This window comes from Callospermophilus lateralis, chromosome 10 (genome assembly GCF_048772815.1).
Source record: "Callospermophilus lateralis isolate mCalLat2 chromosome 10, mCalLat2.hap1, whole genome shotgun sequence".
In the NCBI taxonomy this organism is placed as follows: Eukaryota; Metazoa; Chordata; class Mammalia; order Rodentia; family Sciuridae; genus Callospermophilus; species Callospermophilus lateralis.
The window spans coordinates 40,186,099-40,211,515 of record NC_135314.1 but is presented as its reverse complement, the minus strand read 5'-3'; the positions used below and the strand labels follow the sequence as shown (position 1 = coordinate 40,211,515).

Genomic DNA, 25,417 nt, shown 5'->3' with positions numbered 1-25,417 from the left:
TTTCGGTTTGGTGGTACAACTCCAAAACTAAATGTAAAAAGCTAATAAGTATTGCCTGTAGTTATAGCGACTTGGGGGGCTGAGGCAGGACTGGAAGTTTGAGGTCAGCCTTGGCAACTGAGCAAGGTATTGTCAAGAAAGAAAGGAAGGAAGAAAAAACAAGAGGGGAGGGGAAAAGGGAGAAAGGAAGAGGGCCAGGGGATGTAGCTCAGTGGTAGAGTACCCTTTGGTTCAATTGGCAGTACCACCAACAACAACAACAAAAAAAAGCTAAGCATTATATGTGTTTCCATATTTTACATTTCAAAAAAAATTTTTTTTTTAAAGGAGAGAGAGAATCTTTTTTGTAGATGGACACAACACAATGCCTTTATTTTTATGTGGTACTGAGAATCAAACCCGGGCCCCTCCCGTGCTAATCGAGCACTTTACCGATGAGCCACAATCCCAGCCCTACTGTTATCACAAATTCAGACAGTGCCTCTCCAGTAAGTCGTGACACCATAGTTTCTTTTTGACTTCTGACACTGCCTCTCTAGTAAATAAGCCCGGTTTTTCTTTTTCAAATTTATTTGAAATCAAATTTCTTAATCTTTGATTTACAATAGAAGTACTTTTGAGAACCAAATCAGAGAGCCAGGCACAGTGGGGCTCACGCTTGTAATCCCAGTGACTCATCAGCACCATGTAAAAATAAAGGTATTATGTTCAACTACAACTAAAAAAAAATTAAAAAAAAAATAAAAATAAAAAGGGCTGAGCATGTGGCTCAGTGGTAAAGCACCCTGGATTAAATCCAAAAAGAATGCTAGGGTATAAATATTATGAATTACCCTCTGAATTAAATTTTTTTGAATAAGTAATACTTTCATGTGGTCTAGATAAAAAAATTCCATTTTATACATACTGATATTACTATATATAATTATACACACACACACACACAAATGCAGTTAAGTTTCCTTTTTTACCTTAGTCTGTGTTTTACTGCTATAGCAAAATTGGGTATCATTCAGAAGACAGGTTTAATTAGCTCACAGTGTGGAGGTTTAAGAGCATGGCACTGGTTTCTGCTCGGCTCTTCTGAGGACCTTCTGCCTGCATCACAACATGGCAGATGGCATCATGGTGGGAATGCATGTGAGAGGGAGAGATAACATGGCAAAACAAAAAGCCAGAGAGGAGCTGAGATGGCTGACTTTGTTTTGTAACTACCCTTTCTTGTGAGCACTAACCCACTTCACGAGAGCAGTATTAATGCCTTCTAAGGCGGTGCCCTCCATGACCTATCCACCTTCTACTAGGCTCCATATTTTAAAAGTTCTACCACTTCAGCACCACTACAGTGGGGATCATGCTCACAGCACAGGAAACTGTGGGGAGGACAAACCTGTCATAACACTAGTATTTTCAGTTTCTTATTTATCCTGCAGTTATTTTATGTCACATGAGAAAAATACACACAGATATTTATATGTATCCAAACTACTTTGATATATTAAAAAAAAAAACAGAACAACATGTTTTTGGTAAACAAAATTTAATGTAACCATACAGTCAAGTAATAATGGTTAAAAGACATTTTACAACTTCTTAAAAATTTAAACTATGTAAGAATAAAAACAAAACATGTAAATATTAATGTGCTACAACTGAATTGAGAACAATGAAATACATTTCACTGTGAAGATTCCGTAGTAGCTAATTGAAAGCAAATGACTTTGGCTGCCATGGGTCTGTACTAGTTGTAAAGCAGATTATACTTAGTTCAATTTTAAATATGGGTTGTTTGAGTCTCATTAGAATTTATATAAACTGCAGGGAGGAGTGATAGGAAAGGGAAGAAATGCTTTCTCTAGATAAGTTGAAGTAAAAGCATGTAGAGGGAAAAATAGTATGAAGAATGGAACGAAAGAAATTAGATTTTTTTTTTGACACTAGATGTAGATATTTCAAATGACATTTACAAGGGCTTAATCAAAATAAGATAAATGTTTGTCTAAATATTTTAAAAAGCACCTAGGTATCAAAAAATAAAAATATAATAAAACTCCAAGCACCCAATGACCTCTCTTTAACATTCTCATTCTGCCAAGCAATCACAGTTGGTGCTCATTAAAATATTTAAGGGGGAAGTTTATGTACTCTATAGGAAACAAATATGAAACTTACTAAGGTAAGCTTTGTTTAGATTGAAAAAAATTGAAATAGCACTGGAGAACTTAAGGCACATAAACAAATTCAGATGTAGTTATTTTGAAAACATTAAAACAAATTGTTTTCTTTGGAACAATATATAAAATAAGTTATGACTTGCTGTTCTTTAAAAATTATGATCATCTTTAAAACTAAGTAAATTTAATATCTAAAGCAATCACACAAATGTAAAACATTCATATAAAACATTTAAAAATGTCTAACATATGTTGAAAATGTCTCTGGAATTATCAGTTCACACGCCTGGCTCAAGTGGTTTCTGGTGCCTAACATTTTAGAAATGACAATTAGCATAGCTAGCTAGTCACACCTACTGTTTTATAGGTCAACCAAATTCTCCTATTCTGGTGCCTTGGTATGGTCAATTTATTTACCTAAAAAGAATAATGGGGATGAGGTTATGTAAACCTGGCTTTCAACATAAAGAACAAGAAATTCTAATAAGGCCAAAATTATGTTGAGGTTAACCAGTGTCTTGAGTTTACTAAAAATAAAGGCAATCCATAGGAAGCCTTTGTGAGACATTATCTTATCACTTGGCACCACATAAATAGCAATCTCTCCCTCTCTTTGAAAATAGTCTGGAGTAGATGTCTTTTCCACATGTAAAGCTCAAGACTCAAAAGGCACACACAAACAATTCAACTCCTCTCTTTTCATGTATGGGTTCTCACAGTAATTTTTAAAAAATCTACTGCCATATCCAGATAACAGGAAAAAGAAGCATACACCTGGTTTGCACATTGACAAAAGTGGTATAATTGAACCTTTGTCTTTCCTGAGTTTTAAAAAGGGTATTGACAGTAAAGAAACAATTCATATTCACTAAGAGAAAATATACCAGTTCACAAAACGTTTTCATTTTTTTAAATACAAAAGAATGTTTAACCACTGCCACGTGTGAAGCTCCTTTACCAAATTTAATTTACTCTAGAATCATCAACTGAAAGTTATTTAGTTATGGCACTTTAAACACCCAGATAGGCAAAAGTGACAAGTTAATACCCTCCCTGAGTGTGTGTATATATATAATCTTTTCTTAACCTGGTTTAAATGGAGTTAAATATCTGTTTCACTCATTTAGGAAAAAAAAAAGTTACTGAAGACTCAATAGGCTACCATTTCATGCCAGTGCAGTACAGTCAGTGGGAGTATTACAGTAGAAAAGGAGGAAGTTAGATCACTCTGTCACTCATTCACAGAGGAAAAATATGGAAAAGGATACAAGTTCATGAAACACACACATGCAACAAACACAAAAACTATTTTTCTGTTATCCACAGAGCATACCTTCAAATTTTTTTTCCAACTGAAGTATCAAGCTGGGGTTAGCAAACATCTCTGCTGCCAATTTGTTTTCTAACCTTGTAAAAACTGGTTATATAGATTCTGATGGTATATAAGTCATCATTACTAATACTTATCTTGTACTTTCAAATGTAAAAAAGTACTCTAGAAATGCCCAAACAACAAAAAAAATCTTCTGGAATCGAATTTAACATGATCAACTAATTTTTACTTTTATGCGTTTTTTTTTTTCTGATCATCACAAACTGCAAAAATGCTTGGTGTTTGTATATGTGTGTGTCCACAATCATACATACATACATACTTACATACATACAGGTATACACATGCATACTAACCCAGAGGCTCATTCAAGCATCACCTGTCAAGAGAAAAATCTGCCAACTATGGGATGACAGAATGAATATAATCTGACACCAATTTGGCTGATATATCCCTTTTGACATACTAATTGTATCCTAAAATATTTTTTTAAAATCAAGGAGAATGCCATTATTTATCAAGAATTAAAAACAGGAAGAAAAATAATTAAAGTAAGTTAAAATATCAGTTGTGTAACTTTAAAAAATTACTTTAATTTTCTAGGATTCATGCCAAGTACTTGGTGGCCTTCAACATAAATTGAAACTACTTAATTTATGTAGTTTAAAATTATGTAGAGAAAAAATTAAACAATATTGATATGAGGTCTGTGTTTAAACAAATTATTTTTGTTAAGGTTTCATTTCAATTTTACTACAACAAACACATGGATATGAAAATAAATGTAAAACAAAAATATAAGTAAATAGTTAATACTTTTACAATAGACAAAAATACTAGAATACAAAGTTATCTTAAGAAAGTTTTTTTTATGTGAAGTCTCTGGACAAGATCTTACAAATACACATAAAAATAACAACTATTGTTTGTATAATTCTAAGCATTTACAAAACATATTTTCATACATTATCTCATTTACTATAAAGAATTTCTGAACTAAATAGGTTCCATTATCTACAAAAGTATAATGAAGATATTTATTATAAAATTACAGTACAAGCATCCCAATTGTATACATAACTGTTTTTCAACTAATTATTTTCTGAATTGCTTTGATAGTTATCACAGAAAATTATGTATCATTTTAAAATTGACTTGAATTTAGATCCTAAGCTCTAAAAAGTTTCTCTATTTGAAATGTCTGTGTCATTCTAGAATAAGGGGAAAAACAAGTTTACCAATGTTAGGTTTTTTGATGACTACTTTGGTTTTAACAAAAATCTGGTGACACTATAATTATGTATTTGCATCGTCCCTACTATGAAAAGGAGTATGCAATTCCAAAGTGAGAGACAACATTGACTGGGAAGTCAAAATACAGTAGGCTACCTGGTACATCCCTAAAATGTTGTAAATTATATCTGTCCATCCAGGAATCACAATAATTACTCAGGCTGTAGTTCCTGCCATATCCATTTATTTGCCTTGGAAAAATTTTGACATTCCTCTCTGAAAACTGGTAAGCTTCATATACTGTAGTTGAGAAATCTAGACAAATCAGTCTGTTTTACACAAATTAATACAATTTGGATTTATCTCAGAAGACTGGAACTACTGTTTTTTTTTTTTCAGAGCTAAATTTAAAAGAAAAATGGACCCACTGAGGTAAGTGGTCCCTGCTTTAGCCTATTAAAGGCACTTCAACAGTAGAGATTCTCAGGGTTTGTAGCCGTTTCAAAGAAAGCAGAATAACCAAGGAAGAGGTTCTGACCCAAAGCACCATACTAATGAGGTCAAACCTATTGGCTGGGGAGGAAACCTGTTCCTAGTTTTCACACAACAACATTTCAAAATGGATTTCAACTCCTTTGTCAGGTTAAAGGAAAGAGACTTCCTTAGAGGACTTAGAGATGATGCATAAATACTTTGAGAGCCACAGTGGGTCCCATTCTCTTAAATAGTTGTTTAATTTTTTCTTAAAAATTAACTTGTAATTTTCATCCCCCTTTTATGGGCACTTATATCTGTATCTCCTACCTAACTCCTCCCCCCAAAACATGTTTAATATAAGACAGCAGTTATAAGAATGAAGTCACAATAATTCAGTATTTTATGATACTGGAATTGTTATCATTACAATTTTATCAATTGCAGGGGGGAAAAAACCCTTCAATAAAATTAACCAGTGTGGATATGCTATGTCTGTGACAAAGATTTTTAAAATTGATTTTTCTTCCTAAGAATACATACTAAGCATTCTCAGCATTAGGTGAGTCAACCTAAATGAAGCCTCAGTCATGCAATTTTTCTTTACATAAATGACAAAATAAGGAATATACAGTCTTGCAGATAAACATACATAAATGAAAGGACCATTCACAAATTTCTAAACAAGTATTCAGGCAGACATTATTTCCTACTCCACAGAGGCTTCTTAACAAATACAAGGGTAAACTCTCAAAGGTCAAGCAACAATCACCATAATTATCTTTAACAACTTCTTTCCATTACAGCAAAGGCTTTATTACAGTTTGAAAGACTGATGTACTGGGGAGAAAGGCACCAGGATTATTGGTTTTACTATTTTTTGAATATGGCACAGAGGAGATAAGTCAAGTTCCCACTCAAGAGTTTTTAAAACCTCTCATGTTGGATCAGTGTGGCTTCTTGGTGAGGTATCCTGGCTTTAAAGCTTAAAGCATTTCTCATTGTATCTATGAATAGTCACACAGCCATGATAGGACACTGGCCTGGGCATTGCAGCTACCCCTGTGATGATACTTGTCGCAGGATCATAACAGAGAATAGTGTCTGTGGCTTCTCCATTTTCCCGTCTTCCACCCAGGATATATATTTTACCATTACACACAGACATACCACAGTTTTCCTGTTTAACCAAATACATAAAAAAAAAAAATTAACTGTTGCAGGTAAAAAATTTGGTAACAAACTGAAAAGTAAAAAAAAGACATTTAAACACAATCAAAAAAAGGGAAACATAATATAAGCTAAGCTACTTTTTGCCCAATTCCCGTCCTGTGTGTGGGCACTAGATAATTCTGTATGCATGGAGTGAATAGAAAAATATATTATATGTTAGTAATTGGGGCCAAGATGTGAAGGCAGGATGGGCATGGTAGACTGACATAGAAAGGCTTAACTTAACAATTATGAAACAAAACCTCTTTGATAAACAGTCGCTTCTACTAATTCTACTGCGGAAGTTGTTTTTTTTTTTTTTTTAAAGAGAGAGAGAGATAGAGAGAGACAGAGAGAGAGAGAGAGAGAGAGAATTTTTTTTTAATATTTATTTTTTAGTTATCGGCGGGCACAACATCTCTGTTTTTGTATGTGGTGCTGAGGATTGAACCTGGGCTGCATGCATTCCAGGTGAGCGCGCTACCGCTTGAGTCACATCCCCAGCCCTGTTTTTTTTTTTAATATTATAGAAATTAGCTATTACCTGACCACAGGTAGGAATCTTATTCACTTTATAGAACTACCCACAAGTTGAATGAAGGAATGAGAGGAAGAGTTATACCAAATTAGCTATAACCAAATATTAGTTATAACCAAATCACAGAAATGATCCAAATAACATTTTAGTTATCTTTGCCTATGATCGTATTCTTAGCTTAAGTTTTACTCTTGTGTGGCAATAATATAATAACTATATAAAATAATTATTTTGTGAAAAATGAGAGTGATTTTTCAAACAAATAAACAATACTAAAATTTATCTCACTTTTACATGGACTTATTTATGCTATAAGTCAAATACTCTATTTACAATTTCATTTTACTTCAGAAAATTAATATCTTGTAATATTGTATATTGTTATTGTGGTTTCACATCATCTACAATGAAATAGTTCTACCAATGAGTTCAATAAACATTTTCACTGGCCAGATTTGCTACATATAGATTTCCCTCTTATAGAAAAAACCTAAATTGTGGTGGATTTGCACAATCTTCAGGTCTGAAAGCATCAGTGAGTACTTAAAATGCCTGTATTAGAATTTATATGTGAAAATGAAATGGCTTGTTAACATTAATGAATGATATTTTTATCTTGAGGTGAAACCCATGAGCTACACAAATTAGTCAAACTAAAGCACAATGAGCTCTTTCTATAAATTCTAAAAGTTCTGAATACAATAAAACAATGACAAAAATATACTTAATTTTCAGGTAAGAGCTATGTTGAATATTGAATGGTATAATTACTTTTATGGTTATTCTAAAGAAATGTGTCATTACACAATCTGGTTATTAATATTTTAGATAATAATGCTCAGAATTTAAATGAATGAAGCAAGCCACCTTGAAAACAAATATTCATTCATATTGGGAAATTATTTCTACCAGATAAAATTGTTTATTCCACTCTGTAAAATACCTACTCTTTACTCTGTGTATATGTATGCTATATGAAACACTTATTCTTTACTCAAAAAGTAGCTAGTGGTAAAAATAATTGATCAATATATGAAGTTTTAATGTTATTTTAAAAGACTAAAATGAAATGATTCTTATATTATTAAAAATCTTCTCTTTAATTACTTTTATAAATGCTTAAATGTTAACCAATAGTACACAACAATAATCAGAGTTATTTTAATTATTCTAAACTTTAATGATATTTTAAATACCTAGTCTACTGAAGAAAGAAAAAAAATCTTCATCATTGACTTAAAAAACACCCCTGCTGCTGGGCATAGTGGCATACCACTGTAATCCCAGCTACTTGGGAGGCCAAGTTTGAGGCCAGTCTCAGCAATTTAGTGAGACTCTATCTCAAAATAACAACAACAACAAAAAGAAAACATATAAAAAGGACTGGGGATGTGGCTCAGAGGTTAAGTGTTCCTGTTCAATTTCTGGTACTAAAAAGAAAATAAAAAGCCCACAAAAAACCCCCAAACCTATAATTTTTTAACGAGGACATTTCTAATGGGGGTTAGAAAGCAGAAAGCAAAATATGTTTAGAATATCAAATTGTGACCTTAAGGAATTATGCAAAGTTGAGAAGCATGGAAATGGTGAAGAACAAATAGAGAAATAGGTTGGATCCATAAGGACCATAAAAAAAAAAGTTTAAAATATTTTCAACTCTTTGTTACTTAATATTTTGAGCATTTAAAAAAAGCAATAGATTAGATTCATTTCTCATTTTATTGTCTACCAAAAAATTACAGTTATCTTTTTCACTGATTAGCATTAAAAGGACAGGCAATTAATACATACATACACTTAGTAATACTGGTAGTGAGAAGGAATGAGGGGAGAGAAAATGATCCCCCAAATCCTGGCACTACATTTAAACTTCAATAGTCTTTGTAAAATTTAATATACTTCTGATCCAAATGTTCCTTTCCCTTGAAATTTCTGAAATCAATGTTATTCACTGTTTAGAGAAAATGTGCCATGATGTCCTGTTGTTGATATTTTTTGGTTATGTCAATCATCCGATTAAAAATATATTCATTGTATGCTCTGCATTATGTTTATGTGGTAATTAGCTTCCTAACTAAGCTCTCTTAATTATTTTGTACAGTATAATCAAGTTTCTAATGAACAGTGATCTTTAGTAAAAATGAATTACTCTTTAAAATATTCATAAAACAAGCCAATAAAAGATATTTTAGATTAAAACTTCATTTCCTCTTAAATGTAATATGAGAAGGATAAAAGATTATATTCACTCCATACTCTGAAGCTGAAGATCATATTATGTCTCTTTTATCAGTTGGGATAATGATAGTCTGAATACATTATTAAGTGGAGACCATAACTCAATATCAACAACTTTAAAAAGATTGTGTTATACTGAAATCCTCTTCATTATCCTTATAGTTCTGTGCTATATCTCTTGTGTATCTTGAATGTAAGATTATTTTAAAATTAGGTTCTTCATTTACTTTACTTTCTCATTTGCTTACTTACTCAATATTTACTGAACATGAAAAAATCCAAAATACATTAAGAGATGAGTTAGAATAGTATTCTCAAGAAGACTGAACAGCAGCATGGAAAATACTCAATTTATACCCATTAGGAAATATGTTAGTGTCATAACATAAGTGTTGGAAGTTGTAACATCAGAAGGAAAACACAATCAGTTCTGGCCAAAGTAAAATCAGTTTGTTGTAACTATGATAAAATTTGTTTTTGAAATGAATAATTACAAATAGAGAAGGTTTGAAAAAAAAAAAGGTTCATTAGAAGCTAAGAAGGAGACAGTGAAAACCAAGACAAGAATATATATGACCTGTTTAGAGAACACAAGTAATGAGCAAGGTACAGTGGTGCACGCCCATAAACCCAGAGACTTGGGCAGTTGAGGTAGGGGGACCATGAGGCTTGAGGCTGGCCTTGGCAACTTAGTGAGACCCTGTCTCAAAATTTAAAAAGGAAGAAGGAAGAAAGGGAGGGAGGAAGGGAAGAAAGAGGGAAGGCAAGAAGGAAGGAAAAAAAAAAAAGAAAATCGGGATTGGGAATGTAATTGGGATACAGTTATAGAAAGTGAGGCTGAAAAGGCAAAGAAAAGATTTGTAAGAGAAGGTCTAGAATGAAGTGATAAAACTTGGATTTTTGTTCAAGTAGGTTTCCAGTCAAGGGAGAGATGAATTTACATGTGTAAAGAAAAGATCTGGTGGCAAAATGGTTCAATTTAATAGAGTGATTCAATTTAACAGAAATGAAGAATATCTAATAAATTACATTTCTAAGTTGTTTGGAGACACAAAAAAAGTAAGCTTGGCAAGAGGGTACATTTTAACTAAGTCTGAAGTCTTGGGCACCCATGGAAAATAGACAGCTGGAAATTGGAGTCTGGAGCGCAGGAGAGAGGCTTTGGTGCAGATCAAGACTTCAGTACTGGGTAGCAGATGAAATCATTCCGGAATAGACTACATACTGGGAAGAGGTAAGGGGAAAGGGGCTCAAACAACATTCATATTTAAGGACTGAGTAGAAAAAATTACGAAAAATACGAAAGAGACTTAAAGAGATTACTAGTAGTGACTTTGAGAGTACAACATTTTTAAGTGGTTATAAGTATAGCCAGATTTCCAGCATCAAAAGCAGCATTTTGCTAGAAGGAAGGTAAACAGAGCCATGAATCAAAAGGTTGAGGGAAGGTCTTTTGGGGAATGGCAGGGATAAGGGAGTGGGCTCCAGGTGGAGACGCACAAACCATGTCCTTTATAACAAAAACAACAAATGACCTAGTTGCTAATCAGAAAAGCATACATATGAGAACATCTCTTCAAAAATATTAAAAAGGGATGAAGACAAGAATAGGGTCTGAAAAAGGTTAAAGGGAATAAAAAAAAAATCAATGGATACTTCATCTTGGGATGGTAAAAAGGAAGTTATTTAAAAAAAAAAATTCCCTGGAATGAGTTCATAAAAGTTTTATGTGGAACTTTAAAAAAATATGAAGTTCAAGTAAACAGGTAATATTTTAAAAGTAAAATTCCAGTGGATTAATAGTAGTCATGTGCTTGGTCCCACTTAGGTTTATTTCTCTCCTAGACCGTTTTACAATATTACCTGTCGGCTGAATGTATTCTGTACATGCATCCAGTAGTCTTCAACTGGATCATAACAGTATATTGTCTTGGTCAGTCCACCAGCAACATAGATCAGGTTGTTTAAGGAGACAGCTGTTATACACCTCTTGGCAATTGGGATAGCTGCACGAAGTAGCCAAGAGTTGGTTTCTGGATCATAAGATTGAACCTAATAATATATAGAAACACTTAATTAAAGTTTCTAAATAAATCAGAAATTTACTTAATAAAAGGTCTACCAATACATAGAATCATGATTCAAAATAAATTCCATTAGTTCAGAGAATTAAAGGAGGAGGTTAGCCTCACAGTGAAATGTGTATATTTAGAAAATTCTCTAAAAAAATACAAATTTATCACTGTGAAGCAGAAAAAAGTAATAAATGCACACTGTTTCAGGATGAAGGGCCATCAGGTTAGTTTTACTTATTTCCACTGAAATTAGCAGTCTAAATTTTTTAAAATTGCATTATGTGGAATAATCATTCCTCAATCTGAAAATTATTTCTTTGTACTTTTAAGGTGTCCTTTCTTAAAAAAAAATACAAGTAGACCTCATTTCAGTAAGTTATTGTAAGTTCTGAATTAATGAATTCTAAGTGACATTTGACCATACTGTATTGAAATTTAACTTAGAAAAAGAATTAATCAATTGACAAAATTAAGGTAACATTTATAGATCAATTAAGTGTTAGATAATTTTTTCCCCAGAATAAAAATGGTGTTTCCTGGGATGTCAGGACCACATATGTTCTTTTGTCTCAGGAATTTAACGAACTGCAGTTACTGTGAGCCATCCTCTATTTACATTGCAGGGGCTCCTTTTCCTTTTTGTTCTAAAAATACTTTGAAAGTATGCACAAAATGACCTAGTTGGAAGCAGTATAATTAGACATTGTGCTTTACCCTGGGCTAATTCACTTCCCAACTGGGTTGCATGTGAATAATTTAGATTCTGTAGATGATAGCAGTAAAATTACAGTACTAAGATTAGTTTTATTTCAAAAAACTTTAATTACACTTGTTACGAAAAGTGTTTAGATATTGTAGGGTCTCGCTTTAACAACACAAAATTCAGAGGTTTTCCCCAAAAGAATAAGGTACCAGAAAATTTTTAAAAGACCTTTCACACTAAGCAACCTAACTACCTACTGAATAAACTTTCTTTCCCTTTTTATATATATTTTTGGTAATTTCTTTATAAGAACATGGCTTATGGTTTGGGGACGTGGATCAGTGATATAGAGCATTCTCAAGGCCCTCGGTTCCATCCACAGTAAAGAGAGTGGGGGGCAGGGGCACTGACTTACCTTATCAGAACAAGTATTATCATCAGGTCCTCCACCAATCACGAACAATTTGCCTACACAGCTAGTCACTGCAGGAGAACTCACTGCTTCCTTAAGGGGAGCTACTTCAGTCCATCGATTTGAAAAGGAATCATAACACTCTACGCTGCTAAGTCTGTTTTGTCCATCATAGCCTCCTACGACGTATACCTACATGTAAAATACATAAAACACTTAAATATCAAAAGTCCAAATTTTGAACTAGTTCGTTAAAGAAGGGATTTCCTCTCTTTAAAAGCCCTTGATAACTATAACTGCAATATATTTAACCCAGAGCTTCCGAGTCTTTTTTTTTTTTTTAACACTACCATGAAGCCTTAAAGACTCTTTTTTTCCCTATGAGACCACTTTGGATGAAATTTTAATATCACAGATATACTGTATATTTGTTATCTCACTGTATGTGTATCTGTACTTTGTACACGAAAGCTTATGACTTTTTTCACACACCCACTTCAAGAACAAATTTTCACCACTTCCTTGGTGATCATGGAGAACTGCATGATTTACCTTAAGTGTTCACACTCATGGATGATGAACTATTTGATTTTCATAAAGTAATAAACTATGAAACTAAAATATTAGGTAAGGATTATTAGATTATGAGAATTTGGAAGACAGGGCCTATCTTTTAGTACCTGATGCGTAATGAATTTATTATCTTTACTTCAAAGAGCTTTAATGTACCTTTTCACTTTACAAACAGAAGGAAGGCAGGGCAAATCAATATCTTTATATGAAAGATATTTGGAGCTTTTTTAATTTTAACAAAGCTCTCCATGTTTCCTTTAGTGAGCAGTCGTCATCAACTCTTCCTTCATATCTGATTAATTTAATTAAGTTCTATTTATATCTATCTATATCTTCTTTCACACATCTTTTGTATCTGCCCATTCCTTTTGTTTGTCACTACCACCATCCTACCTTAGGGTCCACATGATTTCAAACCTCAAATAACCTCCTGATCTCCATTCTTGTGCTCTGGAAACTTATAATTTTCCTAAAACACTTCATCAATTCCTTTTTTTTTTTTTTTTTTTGGTACTGGGGATTGAACCCAGGGACCCTTAATCACTGAGCCACATCCCCAGCCCTTTTTTATATTTTCTTTAGAGTCAGGGTCTTACTAAGTTGCTTAAGGCCTCACTAAATTGCTGAGGTTGGCTTTGAACTTGTGATCCTCCTGCCTCAGCCTCCTGAGCTGCTGGGATTATAGGCAAGCACCAAAGCACCTGGCCATCAATTCAACAGTTCAACAATGAATCCCAAGGGCCAAAGCCAAACTTCACATTTTGTCATTAAAATTTGTCTACAGTTTATCTTTCAATGTTCCTTTAAATTTTTACAGAAGCTAATGTCACTTCTGTCATGCATTTCTCACATTATGTTGTGATGACCTAATGGTGGATTTGTGCTCAGAACACCATACAGCTCAGGAAGGTAAAGTAACTTATAAAAGGCTGTGCAGCTCTAAGTGGTATGCGGTTTCAGGGAACAGGACAGCTGGGTTCATATCTAGCTTCGCCTCTCCATATATAGCAATTAATCTTCTCAGAAACTCAGTATTTATTCACTCAATTAAAAATGTACACAAGAGTACTTATCACATAACATTAGAGATTAAACTTTAGTACATACACCTATACATATAAATGAAAAATGCACACCATGAGCATCAAGACAAAAGGGCTCTAGATTGAGAAAATCTGAGCTTTGGCCATTGCTTTATCTGTGTAACCTTGGGCAAGGTTTTCCTTATAAACTGACAAAGTTATAGTAAATATCCTCTTTCTATATTCTAAATTCTAAGTCATCCTAGGTTTCCTTATAGAGAGTATTACAATTTTTAAATATATTCATAGATTTGAATTCAGCCTCTATTTTAATTTTTAGGATAATGGTTTCCATGAACTGGGTACTTGCTGTGTAAAACAGAAATGATTCTTCTTATTTCTTGATTTAGCACCTTAAGCTTTGGGTACCTTTGAGTCAAGTATTTGTCAAATAAATTTGAATTTACCATTACATAATATTTTTTGATGCATCAATCATTTTCATTCGTCTATGTCCAGATTAAATAATTACAAATTATACTTTGTCAGAGCTCATCTCCTTTTAACCCCTCAATTATTTTAAAGTCTCTTTCCTAGTAATGCTTTGTCATTCTTTAGGCATAGCTACCAAAACTACATACAATATAGTAAGTATGAGCACATCAATGGTTTTCAAAAAGATTTCTATTGATATTTTATTTCCAGTACATCAATCACAATTTTTCATAGGCTTTGTTGATAGCTGTAGCATATATGATATTAAAGTCTCTAGTAATCAACAATAGCTTTAAACTGTGTTTTGGGAAGCTCTAAGTGTCCACAGTATAGAGACTTCAAGAAGCCTCTTGTGGGGATATAGGGCAAGAAAGACTGATAGGGGTCTGAGTGGAAAATTCTAAGCCAACATCTTTGATTCAATTAGAAAAGTTCTGGTTTTTTAAGTGGCTCTGAAATGTCTCACTGTAAGGCCTTAAAGATAGTGATTTTTTTAGAAAGAGGTTCGAGGGGACCAATCAAAGAATTATGTGCAGTCAAGTATCTCGTGATCCTCACTTAGATTTTTCATTCATTTAAGTTGGCTTTGGAGGCGCTCACAGAGATGCTGGCAGGGAATGGCTACAGACTCTGAATTACTCCCTAATACAGCTGCTAAAGATAATCTGTTTAATGTAATGGGTTTTTAATATAAGATTTAACTTTTAAAAAGAGTATACAGTACTTTAAAAGGTTAAGAAGGCTAGTATATGGTTCTTATCCTATATTGTATGTATTTTAATAATACTCACTATCTTTAGTCAATAATACATTTTCTTTAAAATATGTTAAGGTTTATCTTGTTATTTAAATTTGTTTTGTCCTTACTTGTACAAAAAAAAAAGATAAAGTAACATCATTTTAGATAAGTAAATCTTAGCTTGCCTGCCAAATTCAGTAAAAGGTAAAAAAAATTTGCTTGGATTAGACATTGCCCTTTTGATGTAACTCCTTTCTTTTCCAATTCTTAGGCATTTGGATTCCAATGTGCATGAGAAAAGATATGTGCTACATTGCCATGAATTCCAAGTTGGGAGAACAAAATATCCACTCAAAATTACAGTGTCTTATTGTTTACATCTTCAGTTTATCTACTGTGGTTAGGAATGGAAGGAAATACTATTTGAATCCAAAACACCCAAAGGGAAAGTGAAATGCAGGACTTAGCTGTGGTATATATTTTGGAAATGTACCAGCAATAGTAATAAAAAATGGTTTCTCTTACTTTACCAAGGAGGACAGCCATTTTGTGACGCCATCTGCCTTTATTTAGAGAGGCAACTCTGATCCAAATATTTAACTGTGAGTTATAAATCCAGACATCACGACTATTGATTCTTCCACCTTTAAATGCAAAACAGTGCACATGGAATAATATATCACTATATATTTATCATCAAGAGATCTATGCCACCAAAGCACAGGAGGCAATTCATAAATTTGAGAATTAAGTTCAATAAATGAAAGAAAGACGCTCTTACAGCTTAATGAAAATAGTTCTACAGAGCAGATTTAAACTTTGTCAATTATGATCTTGAGAAGTAATGATTATAGGTCTTCTTAAAATAAAATACAGAATATGAGTTTTACAAATATATGACTGTTAATTTAGAAGTCAGATATCAGGACCCATCAAACAAATTCTTTTTAAGTACTGGGGATTGAACTGAGAAGCACTTTACCACTGAGCTACGTCCCCAATCTTTTTTTTTTTTTTTTTTTGGTTAGGAATTTTTTTTTTAATTGGTTGTTCAAAACATTACAAAGCTCTTGACATATCATATATTCAAGTGGGTTATGAACTCCCATTTTTACCTCATATACAGATTGCAGAATCACATCGGTTACACATCCACGTTTTTACATATTGCCATACTAGTAACTGTTGTATTCTGCTGCCTTTCCTATCCTCTACTATCCCCCCTCCCCTCCCCTCCCATCTTCTCTCTCTACCCCATCTACTGTAATTCATTTCTCTCCCTTGATTTTTTTCCCTTTCCCTTCACATCCTCTTATATGTAATTTTGTATAACAATGAGGGTCTCCTTCCATTTCCATGCAATTTCCCTTCTCTCTCCCTTTCCCTCCCACCTCTCTCCCAGTTTAATGTTAAATCTTTTTCTCATGCTCTTCCTCCCTGCTCTGTTTTTAGTTGCTCTCCTTATATCAAAGAAGACATTTGGCATTTGTTTTTGGGGATTGGCTAGCTTCACTTAGCATAATCTGCTCTAATGCCATCCATTTCCCTGTAAATTCCATGATTTTGTCATTTTTAAGTGCTGAGTAATACTCCATTGTGTATAAATGCCACATTTTTTTAATCCATTCATCTATTGAAGGGCATCTAAGTTGGTTCCACAGTCTAGCTATCGTGAATTGTGCTGCTATGAACATCGATGTAGCAGTATCCCTATAGTACGCTCTTTTAAGGTCTTCAGGGAATAGTCCAAGAAGGGCAATAGCTGGGTCAAATGGTGGTTCCATTCCCAGTTTTCCCAGGAATCTCCATACTGCTTTCCAAATTGGCCACACCAATTTGCAGTCCCACCAGCAATGTACAAGTGTACCCTTTTCCCCACATCCTCACCAGCACTTGTTGTTTGACTTCATAATGGCTGCATATCTTACTGGAGTGAGATGGTATCTTAGGGTGGTTTTGATTTGCATTTCTCTGATTGCTAGAGATGGTGAGCATTTTTTCATGTACTTGTTGATTGACTGAATATCCTCCTCTGAGAAGTGTCTGTTCAGGTCCTTGGCCCATTTGTTGATTGGGTTATTTGTTTTCTTATTGCTTAATTTTTTGAGTTCTTTGTATACTCTGGATATTAGGGCTCTATTTGAAGTGTGAGGAGTAAAGATTTGTTCCCAGGATGTAGGCTCCCTATTTACCTCTCTTATTGTTTCTCTTGCTGAGAAAAAAACTTTTTAGTTTGAGTAAGTCCCATTTGTTGATTCTTATTTTTAACTCTTGTGCTATGGGTGTCCTATTAAGGAATTTGGAGCCCGACCCCACAACATGTAGATTGGAGCCAACTTTTTCTTCCATCAGACGCAGAGTCTCTGATTTGATATCAAGCTCCTTGATCCATTTTGAGTTAACTTTTGTGCATGGTGAGAGAAAGGGATTCAGTTTCATTTTGCTGCATATGGATTTCCAGTTTTCCCAGCACCATTTGTTGAAGATGCTATCCTTCCTCCATTGCATGCTTTTAGCCCCTTTATCGAATTTAAGATAGTTGTAATTTTGTGGATTGGTTTCTGTGTCCTCTATTCTGTACCATTGGTCCACCCGCCTGTTTTGGTACCAGTACCATGCTGTTTTTGTTACTATTGCTCTGTAGTACAGTTTGAAATCTGGTATCGCTATAGCTCCTGATTCACACTTCCTGCTTAGAATTGCTTTTGCTATTCTGGGTCTTTTATTTTTCCATATGAATTTCATGATTGCTTTATCTATTTCTACAAGAAATGCCGTTGGGATTTTGATTGGCATTCCATTGAACCAATAAAGAACTTTTGGTAATATCGCCATTTTGATGATGTTAGTTCTACCTATCCATGAACAGCGTATATTTTTCCATCTTCTAAGATCTTCTTCTATTTCTCTCTTTAGGGTTCTGTAGTTTTCATTGTATAAATCTTTCACCTCTTTTGTTAGGTTGATTCCCAAGTATTTTATTTTATTTTATTTTTTTGAGGATATTGTGAATGGGGTGGTTTTCCTCATTTCCAGTTCAGAAGCCCAATCTTTTTTTTTTTTTTTTTTTGGGTTGGGGGAGGTGGTACCAGGGATTGAACTCAGGGGCACTCTACCACTGAGCCATATCCCCAGCCCTATTTTGTATTTTATTTAGAGACAGCATCTCACTGAGCTGCTTAGTGCCTCACTTTTGTTGAGGATAGCTTTGAACTCATGATCCTCCTGTCTCAGTCTTGAGCTACTGGGATTATAGGCCTACACCACTGCCCCTGGCTGTTTTTAATTTTTATAAGACAGGTTTTCACTAAATTATAGAGGTCAGCCTCTAATTTGTGATATTCCTGCCTCAGCCTCCTAAATTGCTGGGATTATGGGTGTACACCACCATGTCTAGTGCCAATTAACAGACTTTTGAGCATAGATTCAATAGTTATATTCTACATTATCCTTATCCTTTTTTGCAATGGCGGGGTTGGAACTGGGGATTGAACCCAGGGGCATTCAACCACCCATTTAATTATGTGAGCCATATCCACAACCCTGTTTTCATTTTTAAATTTTGAGACAGGGTCTTGCTAAGTTGTTTAGGTCCTCACTAAGTTGCTGAGGCTGGCCTAGAACTTGTGAACCTCCTGCCTTAGCCTCCTGAGTTGCTGGGATTATATGGTGTGCCACCATGCTCAGCTCATTCTATCTTGTGACTATTTTTAAAAGAAAAATATTATTTTTAATTTGTTGTATAAAAAGATTTGCCTAAAGTGAGCATATTCACATTTCACTATTTTCTTTTAAAACACTATTGTTGTTTAAAACAGTCAAGTCATATCCAAATCAAAAGTAGCTAGCAACTCCAGTGATCCTTTATTTACCTGAAACAAGAATGTCATTCCTTAGAGCGCAGACTGCATACTCTGATTTGGTAAATTCTGGAAGCTTAGCCAAAGACTTCCATTCTCCTGTTACAGGATCATAACACTCAGTATATGGAAGGTTAAATCCTCCAACTCGTTCACAGCCTCCAACAACAACTATCACCTCTGAATAGCCAGTGGACCTAAAATAATTATTGTAAAAATGCAAATAATAATAAATATTAAAATATATTCAAAATTTTTTAAAATCCTAAAAAGAAACCACACATTGTCATAAACAAACAGTTAAGTTTATTCTCTGCATATGTGCCAAAAGTACAGACTGGCAGTTACTTACTTGAGAATATTTACAGGGTAGATAAACCAGTCAAGTGAGCCTATCTAATTTACTAATATTTAAACTAATATTAAAAATATTATCAAGTAATATTAAGAATGACTTTCAAATGCAGTTTTGTAGCAATTCAGATATATATAACCATACAAGGTTAAGATAATGTTTTTCTAACTGTAGGAAAATGCTGTTTTTTTTTTTATCAGACTGTTCATTCTTAAAAACTAATTAATAGGTTTGATCTAGGCACCCTGTAAAGAAGTTTATGTGACCTTTTATGCCCTGTGAAAACAACAAAAACCGTCTACATATGAACCTGGAAGTGACCCCCTCTAGATACTGAATTTGCTGACACTTTGCTCTTGGATTTCCCAGTCTCCAGAATTGGGAGAACTGAGAGAATTGAATTTCCGTTCTTTATAAGCCACCCAGTATGTGGTATCCTGCTATAATTCCTGAGTGGACTAAGATACCTTGATAATACATGCTTAATAAAAATAAGAAAAATAGTCTGGTTATCTAATACTAGGCAAATAGACCGACAATGAGAAAAATTCTAATTCAATGAAAGTTAAAAAAAAAAAGAAGGAGCTGGAGTTGTGGCTCAGTGGTAGAGCGCTTGCCTTACATATGTGAGGCATTGGGTCTTATTCATAGCACCATATAAAATAAATAAATAAGTAAAATACAGGTATTGTGTCCATGTTCAACTAAAAATATAAAAAAGAAAAGAAAAAGAAGTTTATGTATTTGTTCAGAAGTAAATTTTAAAAATACAGAGTAAGTAAACTAAGGTAATCTAACTAAAAGTGTCAGGCAGTCAGTAAAAATGCAGACAACAAAGGATGTTAAAGGGGAAAAACACAAAATAAAAAATTATAGTTAGAGTGTAAAGGGGAGAAACACAAAAAATTATAATTAGAGTGTATTCAATGGTACGTTAAAAATGTATCTGAGAAAAAAATCCACCAAAATGCAGATGAAGGTTGTTTCTGAATGGTATGGTACTCCACTTTCTATCATTACAATTTTCAAATTGACAGTAAATACAGCCTATTTTTAGAATGAAAAAAAAAAAGAAGAAGAAGAAGAAGAAACACCTTTAAGACCATGAAGAGAATACTAATGGTTCATGCTAGTCACTGGCCTCAACTAAAGATACACAGGAAAAACAAATGCTTAGCCAAGATCTCTTTGTTCATAAGCTTCAATAGACAGCTTTAGAATTTTAAAATTCTTTGTCTTTTATATTTGTTCAGAAATTTAATCTAAATGAAAAAAATCTTGTGATTACATTTTATGGTTACTACAAGTCAAATCTCATTTAAAAATTTCATTAATCTCTCTTCTTTTTCTTCAATGATAATGGCATTTATTCTGGCAAGAATTGTGCAGTTTGCTACAAGAAAGATAAGGTATGGAATTTATGAACCATTTTACCGTGCCTCAAATGCAGAAGCAGATTTTCTTTCATAGTTGAAATATAGCTTCATGGTTTTCCCAACATCTGTGCTACATTTCTCATCTAAAAACCAGACTGAGTAAGATATATATAATCCCTCTTCTCTTAATTAAATGTGGAGAGAAAAAAAGACCAAATCAGAATGCTGATAGTTTTAGTCAATTATACCATAAAATTACTAAATACTGTCACTGGGGCTAAATCATTTCTAACTATTTTAATGTAAAATCCAGAGTAATAATTATAGAACATTGGTTTTATACTTCACTTATAAGCTTGTAGTTTTGCCTATATTGAAGGTCCTATCTGTAACCAAATAGCCTTTAACTTAATTGATACAAGTCCGGTGTTCTCACCACAGTGTGTTAACCCAATAAAATAGATCTATTTAATTAATTAATTAATCTATTTTTTTGGTGGTGCTGGGAATGTAATCAGGGTCTCACACATGCTAAGCAAGTGTTCTGTTATTGAGCTATATCCCTAGTACTATTTCATTAATTTTTTTGAAGTAAAGTTTTTGATCTTCTACAATGATGAAATAAATATTTGCTGCTCTAGAATTAAATTTTGTCACTTCTCCCTAGGAAGGCATGACAACCAAATGGTTCTTTTTACAATAATATATTTTTAAAAATCTTCCTTTCTTTTATCATACATTCCAAAAGGTCCTTTTGATAATAATATATATTTTAAAATTTTCCTTTTATTTCATCATAAATTCAAGAAAAGGTCAAATTTATATGATTTATGTGAAAGATAAAATAATTATAAATCTACAGATATTATAAACCAAATCAACAAAACATGTAATAATTACCAGATTCAGTTAAAATCTGAAAAGGTAAAATATAGGAACTACTGTCTGAAATAACAGACCTACTTATAAATCAATGTCAAATATGCCAGAAACAGATGAACTCCCAAACTTTCATCAACAACAAGGGTTGAAAGATGATCCTGACTAGTAACAAAATGGATTTTTAAGAAACACAATAAGGAAAGGAAGTGTGTTCCCATTTATTAGGAAATCAGAAAGGAGGGTTAGGGAGAGATGTTAGTGACAGAGTCTATTCACCATTCTAAGACTTAAAAATATATGAAAATCAAACCATCACTAAGTCTAAGGAAACAGCATGATTCTCTAGTTTATAACATATTACACTACCAAATTCAATGTGTTGATTCATCTAAAGATAGAAAAGGGGATTGATAAGCCCTAGAAACAATAAATAAATGAACAAATGAATAAAAGAATAAATAACAATCACAAAGGCAAATATTTGCTGTACCCAGGGAAAAGAGAATCTTAGGTAAGGAGACTTGAACATTATCTTTTCTTTGCCAAGATTATTTTAATCCTGGGTGAGAGAGTTCCTCAAGTTATATTAGCTGAGAGGACTCTGGTTCTAAAGACCCACCGACTCCCTTTGTTTAGATTCCATGTTTGCCAAACAACATTTGAATACTCTGGCTTCCCATATAGGGACTTACCTATAGTAAGAGAACATACTGGGCAGATCACTTTAACATTTTGAATCTCTTGACAGTTCCATTTCTCACCACAAATAGATTTACACAGACTAGAAGATAAATGAGTTAATAATCTCTCATAGTGAATGTTAAATCTGTCCCTAACAGTTTGATCTCTTCCTAATTTCTAAACTTGGTGAGGACACAGACCACCTGTGTGGTGAGGCTGTCTACCTGAAAGGCAATAGGCAGAATGGATTCTCTGAGGAAATGGCTGTATTGATCAGAATCAGTTAATTAATAAGTTCTCAAGAACTAACCACAGATGTTTTTAAATATTGAGCAACAAAGATGTTCATCTTAAAGTCTGAAAATCAGAAATAGCTGGATCCAGTGATTCATGCCTATAATCCCAGCTACTTGTAAAGCTGAAGCAGGAGGATCCTAAATACAAGGCCATTCTGGGCAATTTAGTGGGATCCTATCTTAAAAAAAAAAAAAAAAAAGAAAAGAAAGAAAGAAAAGAAAAGAAAAGGAAGAGAGGGAAAGAAAAGCGAAGAAAAGAAAAAGGGCCAGGATGTAGCTCCGTGGTAGTATATTTGCCCAGTATGTAGCAGGTCCTAGGGTTCAATCCCTAGTACAAAGGGGGAGAGGGATCAGAAATAGCTTAAATGTGCATGGTGATGGTGGTTATGGTATACTGTACTAGATTTCATATTATGGAACTACCTTTAACAAATATTAAGTGATAAAAAACAAAGTAAGAAAAGGATTACAATGTCACACATGAAATAATAAACTTATAGAGGAAAAAAAAGAATAAAGACGTAACTCAGAGTACCTGCGTAGCAGTTTGGCGAAAAAGAGTATGAGAGAGAGAAAGAATAAAGCCAATTACCTCTTACAGGTAAGACAATGGGTAATATTTTTTGATTATATTTTCTAATTTTTCTCCAATTAATGTAAATTACCATGGTCCTAATCTGCCCAATCTAAGAACAAACTAAATAAAAATTAGACCTTACTACTAACAGCCACCATTTGGTTTCTTTTCAGCCTAGCATGCATTTTAGTCATCAGACTTCTGCTGCTTCTTCCTGTTCCCATGGCCAGAAAAGACTGTCTGGCTCATTCAGAGATCTCTCTCCCCAAGAGGAGAGATTCAGTCTGAGTGATTGAACTTGTAATATATAAACTCCAAACCCATGAGAGGCCATTTTCAGCAAGACTAATGAAAGAAAATTATGCATACATGCCAAGAACAGATGACAGAAGGCACACCTTGGTATTTGGGTGGGGATGGGTGCCAGGGATTGACCTTAGGGGCCCTTGACCACTGAGCTACATCCCTAGCCCTATTTTGTATTTTATTTAGAGACAGGGTCTCACTGAGTTGCTTAGCACCTTGCTTTTGGGTGAGGCTGGCTTTGAACTTACTATCCTCCAGGGTTGCTGGGATTATAGGTGTGGCTACTGTACCAAGCCAACCTGGTTTTTGATTTTGGCTTTTTAGTAGCCTGTTCCAATAAGGTCCTGTTGAATTTTTGTCCCTAGGTTCTACAAGATACAGTCTCCCTTAAATACATTTGCCTTTTTTGGGGGGGCAGGGAGGAAAGGGGATTCTGGGAATTTAACCCAGGGACTATTTACCGCTAATCTACATCTAAGCCCTTTTTTATATTTTGAGACAAGGTTTAGCTAAATTGCTAAGAATGGCCTTGAACTTGTGATCATCCTGTCTCTACCTCCCAAGCCTCTTGGATTTACATTTGCCTTTTATGAAAAAAAAAAAAGTTTCTATTATTCACAATCCAGAATTCTGATACATCATTAGAGTTCAATGGATTGCAGGAAAAAATACAATGGCTTTTATACTCAGGAAAAATTTGAAAATCTTCCACATTAAAAAAAGAAATGTAAATTAAAATTATGAGATATCATTTTCCCTTTTCACAGTAGCAAAGATTTACAAAAACTAATGCAAACTAGGTTGGCAAAGGACTGCAGAAATATGTGCTTTCATATTTCTAGCTTAAGTATAAATTGGAAGGCAATTTTCACAATACCTACAAAAATTAAAACTACACATATCCTATGACTGCACAATACTACTAGTTATTCATGCTATAAATTAACATTGTATGTATGCAAAGACATAGGCTCAGAATAGTAACTAATCATGCTTTGCAATGGAAACACACACTCTAGAAACAACCTAAATATCCATCAAGAGATGGGTTAAATAAATTAGTCTATTCATAAACGGCATACTATCCAGATCAAATCTGAAAAATTCCTGAATAACAAAATGGAGAAAGGTCTGCATGTGGTAAAATAGAACTTTTCCCAAGATCTTTTCAAGTAGTAAAAATGAGGTGAAGGATTTTGAGTGCAGTATCCTCTATATGTATAAGAAAAGTAGAGAGGTTTGCATATGAACACACATGCACGAGCGCGCACACACACGCACACACATCTAAATAAAGAATATCTCTAGGGGCTGTGGCTGTGGCTCAGTGGTAGAGCACTCACTGGCACGTGTAAGGAATTGGGTTTGATCCTCAGCTCCACATAAAAATGAATAAAATAAAGGTACTGTGTTTATCTACAACTAAAAATATTTTAACCACCCTACCCCCCTTTTTTTAAAAAAACAGATGATTTCTAAAAGAAGTTCAGAGAAACAGAGTGTAAGGTAGAAGACTTAATGTATACTCTTACATAAAAAAAGTGTCTGAGTTCAAAAGAATATATATATAAATTTGGTAAGCCATACTTCCTATAATATAGAATATCTTTTGTGTGTACATATATGTGGTACTAGGAATTGAATCCAGTGGCAATGGTACTCTACCAATGACCTACACCCCCAGCCCATTTCATTTATTAAATTTTGAGACAGGGTCTCACTAAGTTGCCAAGGCTGGCCTTGAATTTGGTATCCTACTGCCTAAGCCCTGTGAGTTGCAGGATTACAGGTGTGTACCACCACACCTGGCTAGAATATCAAGAGGGACTAGAATAGGAATTCAGATTCTAGATTCTAGTCCTA

The 25,417-nt window shown here is 33.8% G+C and overlaps 1 protein-coding gene across 11 annotated transcripts in view; it reads right to left on the bottom strand.

Moving 5' to 3' along the window:
* Nucleotides 1–1,523: 1,523 nt before the first annotated feature.
* The window catches only part of Klhl24 (kelch like family member 24), a 44,422-nt gene continuing 20,528 nt past the window's right edge, over nt 1,524–25,417 (bottom strand). For 10 of the 11 annotated variants that reach the window (XM_076868418.2, XM_076868413.2, XM_076868420.2 and 7 more), the window contains 5 exons: nt 19,094–19,278; nt 15,747–15,865; nt 12,396–12,584; nt 11,066–11,254; nt 1,524–6,394 (listed from right to left, as the gene is read on the bottom strand). In XM_076868418.2, coding sequence (XP_076724533.1) covers nt 6,194–6,394; nt 11,066–11,254; nt 12,396–12,584; nt 15,747–15,865; nt 19,094–19,278 — 883 coding nt within the window. In that variant the 3' untranslated portion in view covers nt 1,524–6,193. Of the gene's footprint in view, nt 6,395–8,669; nt 10,427–11,065; nt 11,255–12,395; nt 12,585–15,746; nt 15,866–19,093; nt 19,279–25,417 lie in introns of those variants that run through there. The other variant, XM_076868424.2, reaches the window with a different exon arrangement.